The sequence below is a fragment of the Diuraphis noxia genome, unplaced genomic scaffold (assembly GCF_037042655.1).
Source record: "Diuraphis noxia isolate RWA-SAM2 unplaced genomic scaffold, SU_Dnox_SAM2 contig0004, whole genome shotgun sequence".
Lineage (NCBI taxonomy): Eukaryota > Metazoa > Arthropoda > Insecta > Hemiptera > Aphididae > Diuraphis > Diuraphis noxia.
In genome coordinates this window covers 32118099-32123377 of record NW_028301714.1, presented here as the reverse complement: position 1 = coordinate 32123377, position 5279 = coordinate 32118099, and the positions used below count along the sequence as shown (strand labels likewise).

General features: G+C 24.3%; 1 protein-coding gene across 2 annotated transcripts; it reads left to right on the top strand.

Moving 5' to 3' along the window:
• The first annotated feature begins 956 nt into the window (after positions 1–956).
• LOC107169643 (uncharacterized) lies at positions 957–4640 on the top strand. 2 transcript variants are annotated; one of them, XM_089227479.1, is made up of 7 exons: positions 957–1251; positions 1331–1398; positions 1471–1566; positions 1632–1802; positions 1891–2015; positions 3656–3800; positions 3870–4640. In XM_089227479.1, the coding sequence occupies exons 3-7, from the start codon at positions 1479–1481 to the stop codon at positions 4184–4186; spliced, it is 846 nt and encodes a 281-aa protein (XP_089083605.1). In that variant the 5' UTR covers positions 957–1251; positions 1331–1398; positions 1471–1478; the 3' UTR covers positions 4187–4640. The 2 variants fall into 2 exon arrangements, with proteins under 2 accessions (XP_089083605.1, XP_089083604.1); XM_089227478.1 differs by having other exon boundaries at positions 957–1271.
• Positions 4641–5279: the final 639 nt, after the last annotated feature.

The following is a 5279-nucleotide window of genomic DNA, read 5'->3' as shown; positions in this document are numbered from 1 at the left end:
GATAATTCAGCTTTTAAGTGAGTTATGCGTGTATAATAAATTGTAAAATAAAAATGCTCATATCGCACTTAAAAACTTAACTATCGTAAAAATAGTTATAATAAAACACAGATAATGTTCTTACCATCAAGTTTCATAATAGATCTATTCACTCTAATTTTTAAGCTAACGTAATAACGCGTTTGTATTGTTTGTAAGACTGAGACAACAAATACGGGTGTTGCATCCTCTTAAGAATAATTAATAAGTATATTGTGTAAGCTAATTGTGATAATTAAAAAAATTTAAAAAAATTGATACTAAATTAGTAACTAAAAGCAATGATTAAGGTAAGTCTGGACCTAACCTAACCTAACCTTACTACCTTAGAAACAAGCAATACTTGTCTAAAGCTAAAGTCTCGTTTATGAATCTCATTTGATTCATAAGTATAGCTTAAGCAGTACATAAGCACCGAATAGGTATACGGTCATATGCATCTTTCACGTTTCGTGTTTTTTGTTTAAGAGGTACCTACTTTTTAGTTTTTAGTAGTTTATACTGTTTCGTTAGGAAAAAAAAAGTACAACAATAATTTAATTTAAAAAAAATCATTATCCAGCTCCCTACTTATTAATAACATTCATTCGTAATTACATTTGAATATTAATTATACTTATGAATTAACTAGGTATACCTATACAATAAAGAAATTTTAAATGAAATTTTAATAGATTATATTTTATATTTTCGAAATTATTGCCTGACAATAAAAAAAATGAATCCCGACTTTGTGTTCAACTTTTTTCAAAATGGACTTTGTTACCAATTACCATTCCTTACATGCACCATGCACCAATCATTACCATAAGTTTTTGCTACTGTGTGTATACAGATGGCGCGTCGACTACGTTTTTGATCCAAACATCTTATCGAATGACGATTGCGATAGTAGATTACTGATTAGTTAATAGTTATCACTCGCGAAACATATGTCTATTATGTCTCATCTAGTCATCTTTTAGTGTCTGGTGTCTGTGTTTTCTTGTTCCTTCTTGCGAATCATGTTTAAACTCTGAAGCAACAATTTAATATAATTGGACGCCTTGTCTTTATGTGGTCATTTTAATCATTCCGTGTGATTGTAAAGTTTAACAATCAAATTTAATATATATCAAAGTATTCAACACATACGCGATAGAAAATTGTGTTTTGAGTACCAAAACAAAATTCGAATTTTTTTAAATTTACAAAATTCAATTGGTTTCTTCGGTAATTACTTTTCGAAAAATGTAAATAGCCTAAAATATTAAAATAACAATCAATTATTACTTATATGGTCATCATTTAGAGTAACTGAAGTTCTGTCATTAATTAATGTTAACTGAAAACACAAGGCCGTCAGCAACTTCTCACAAGGTTTGTATTATTTCATACACCTTTTAATTTTGATGGACATAAAAATATTATTTTTTAATTTTTATTTCATAGTAATAGTCATGGCTAAGTGGTTGGATTCAGATGATCTACTTCCATACGACAATCAAGTTGGAGGTCATAAATTTACTAAAGAAAAACCATTGTTGGGTTTGTATAATATTATAAAATAACTGTTTGTGCACAACAAGCTGTTTATTTGCTTTTCTATATAGGTTTATTGAAACATAAGGAAGGTTACATATTAAAATCAGTAGAAGGTGGTACCAAAGGAAAGAATGAAGTACGCTTTTATGAAGAATTAATAAAAAATGAAAGCCTTATAAATCTCAGAAAACTAGTTCCATTATATTATGGTACTGTTACTGTTCAAATAAATTCTATAGGTTGGTAGATTCATGTAAACTTTAATGTATGATATTTATTTTCTTAGTTTTTGCAATACAACTAAATTTAATTTATTTTATTGCATAGATATGACATTCATTGTTTTGGATGATATTACCACAGGCATGAAAAAACCATGTGTGATGGATGTAAAAATTGGTTCACAGACATGGGAACCAGGTTGTTCAGAAAAAAAAAAAAATGATGAAAATGTAAATTGACTTATGTTTTATTTAAATTAATGAAATTAGTACTTTAAGCAAAAAGTAAAAAAAAAATTTTTAAATACAAAATAAAAATGTATCAACTGGTATCAGTCGCATCTTGAGTTAGTTCTAAAGGCAGGTGACATTAAAATTTTAACATTGTAGAATTATTATCTCTCTTTTGATTCTAATGCAATGTTTTTACCCATTCAATTATGCACATAATGAACTCATAAAAATAAATTTAGATACATTGCATGATATTTACATTATATTAAGTTGTATTATTCAATTTTTTAGGAAATTAATTATTTTTTTCAGTATCTGCATATCGCATACGGTCCTATTGCTTTTTATTGGTTATCTGAAATTTGGAATTTGATATTCTATTCTGGCTTCTATGAATATCGTACATTGAATAGTTATGTGTTATTTAGATTTTAATGTTGCTTAAGTCCAACTGTTTAATTATTGTAAGCTAATAAAATAGTCTTGTAGTTGATACTAAAACAATAAAAAAAATTTTTTTTTTTCTTAAATAATTGTAGAAATACTGTAGAAACCTTATTTAATATTACCTTAGAAAGACAGGTAACCATAATTATATGTCACTCAATGACCTATATTAAATAAAAAAATTTTTTTTATAATATTTACACCATGCATTCTTAAACAGTGATTACTTACAGTCAATTCGCTATATAACAAATTTTTAGGGATTAAGTAAAAATTTCAGTATATCAAAAGTTTGCTTGATAACAATTTGTTACATCAAAAGTGTAAATCAATACACTACAAATATATACCACATATATAGGTATGTATGTATATGATAAATATTTAGATATACATATATTCAATGAATCTACAAATGCATGTATGAGCTTTTATTTATTAATAATTATTCTTTGTTTATTAAGTATCCAAACATTTATTTATTTTTAAGTCTGTTATTTGTTTATGTGTAGCTTCTTGGTCATTAGTGTTGTCTAAATTTAAAATGTTGTATTAAGTTATTTATTAATATGAATTTTTATCTTAACGCATGGTAATTGCCTAAATTCATATATATTGTGTAATAGAAAGTTATATTTTTGGGGCCATTATACACCAGCAAACTTGTTATATTATTTTTATAGAAATAAAAGCTATACAATTTGTGTCTTAGTACCTGAATATATTTTTCTGAAAAATTGTGACCCATCACCTTTCAAATTCAATATAAATTATGTTAGTATCTAATTTGTTAGATAAATCAAGATAAAATGTTTAATAATTATTTATATTTCCAAAATTAAAAACTGTTAGCTGTATACTCTATGCCATAATATAGACACATTAATGTTATGCTCAGTGTAGACAATGCTGTTTAGCTTGGTAGACATACAGTAAAACACCTCAACCCAGTTTGTATAAAAATTAATTCAAATGGGAAATAAGATCATCACAAAAACTTACAGTGGACTGTTAAATGATCAATTGAATCAAAATGTGTATGTACTGAAACCAGTTTCTTTAGTAATACATATGTTTTTTTAAATTTAAAATTACATACATAGCAATAATACAACATTTCATATCACACAATCATTATAACTTTATTTAATTGAAAGTCACTTTTATTTATGTTTAAAAAAATTTTTTAGGCAAAATATACTAAATGTAAAGAACAATGGAGTTTTTGTATACCAGGTTTTCAAGTGTACGATTTATTAAATTCCAATTTGGTACAGCCACAGAAATATGATAAAGAATTTGGCAAAAGTTTAGATCCAGGAAAAGTTATCTCTGGTATCATCTTTATAACTAATTTAACTAATAATAATTTTATATTCTACTAAATTAAATGAAATATTTCAGTGTTCGAGACATTTTTAAACTTGAACAGTGGATATCTAGGTTTAGAAAAACTAGTTCAAAGCTTTACAACACAATTGGATCACATAAGACGATACTTCCAAACTCAAAAACATTACCATTTTTATTCTAGTTCGGTTCTGTTAGCATATGATGCAGAGACATTAAAAAATGATGAAGACACTTGTCCTTTGTTAAGAGTATCACTTATAGATTTTGCACATGTAACTCCAGCTGATGGTAAAATTGATTTAAACTATTTACAAGGTATTACTAATTTATGGACATTGTTCCGAACACAATTATTACACAACAATTAATATGAATCTCTTCAATTGTTGGTGCCCAATACTTATAAAATTAATATTTTTTTTTTAGTTTTAATGTTTAGCTTAACTTATCATATTTTTTTCATTATTCTTATTGTTTATTAATTTTGTCTATAACCAAAATTTTAAATAGATTATATTATATTTACCATCTAAAACCAATCATACAATAGTAATTTTACATTATTTTCTAATTGTGTATTCATTAAAGATGAAATATATCTATTAATAAATTGATAGAGTTTAAATACAATTTGTGTACCTTATTGATCTATAAATATTTTAATTCTGAAATGTTTAAATAATTTTGATTTAATTATTAATTTGATGAACTTCTATCAACAGTTAATTGATCAATTATAATGGCTAATATTGTTGTGTTATATGAATTAATATAAACTTAATTTAATTTTAAATCTGTGATCTTATAGCCAATTTTAAACATTCATAATTAATAATAAAAGTAATATCATTGATAAACATTTTTATGTAAGTTTAATCAATGGTAATAAATTATATAATAAATATATAGTAAAAAGTTAAAACCTTAACTTTTGTTGTAAATATTACATTGTATAAACAATTTTAAAATTTTATTTTGTTATTCATAATTATATTTTAAATAATTATTATGTGTTCAAGGTTTATTTTTACTTGTTTTTTGAAATTATATTATTTAAACTGTCTATTAATAAAGGTTGAAATATTGTATAATACAAAAATAAAGTTGTACTTTGTTTATTTAGCTATACCTAGAGTATAATTTATAATATTTATGATACTTGTATAGTTAGTTATATCTTGAATAAATTTTTATCTTTTGACATGACATTCGTTGATTGAATTTTGTATTTATAAACTAAAAATGATAATAATTTTTTAATTTAATATATCTTCTTAATAGAAATTACTGAGAATGCCACTGATTTAAGTCAAACATATAATTCTTAATAGATAGCTATAGATATATGAGGTAAGATCTATTTTTATTTTTAATTTAACAAAAGTATTAAGAATTAATACAAATATTTTTCAATTTACCTAGTTATTTTGATAGCTGATTGATAGAATCATAAAATTATTC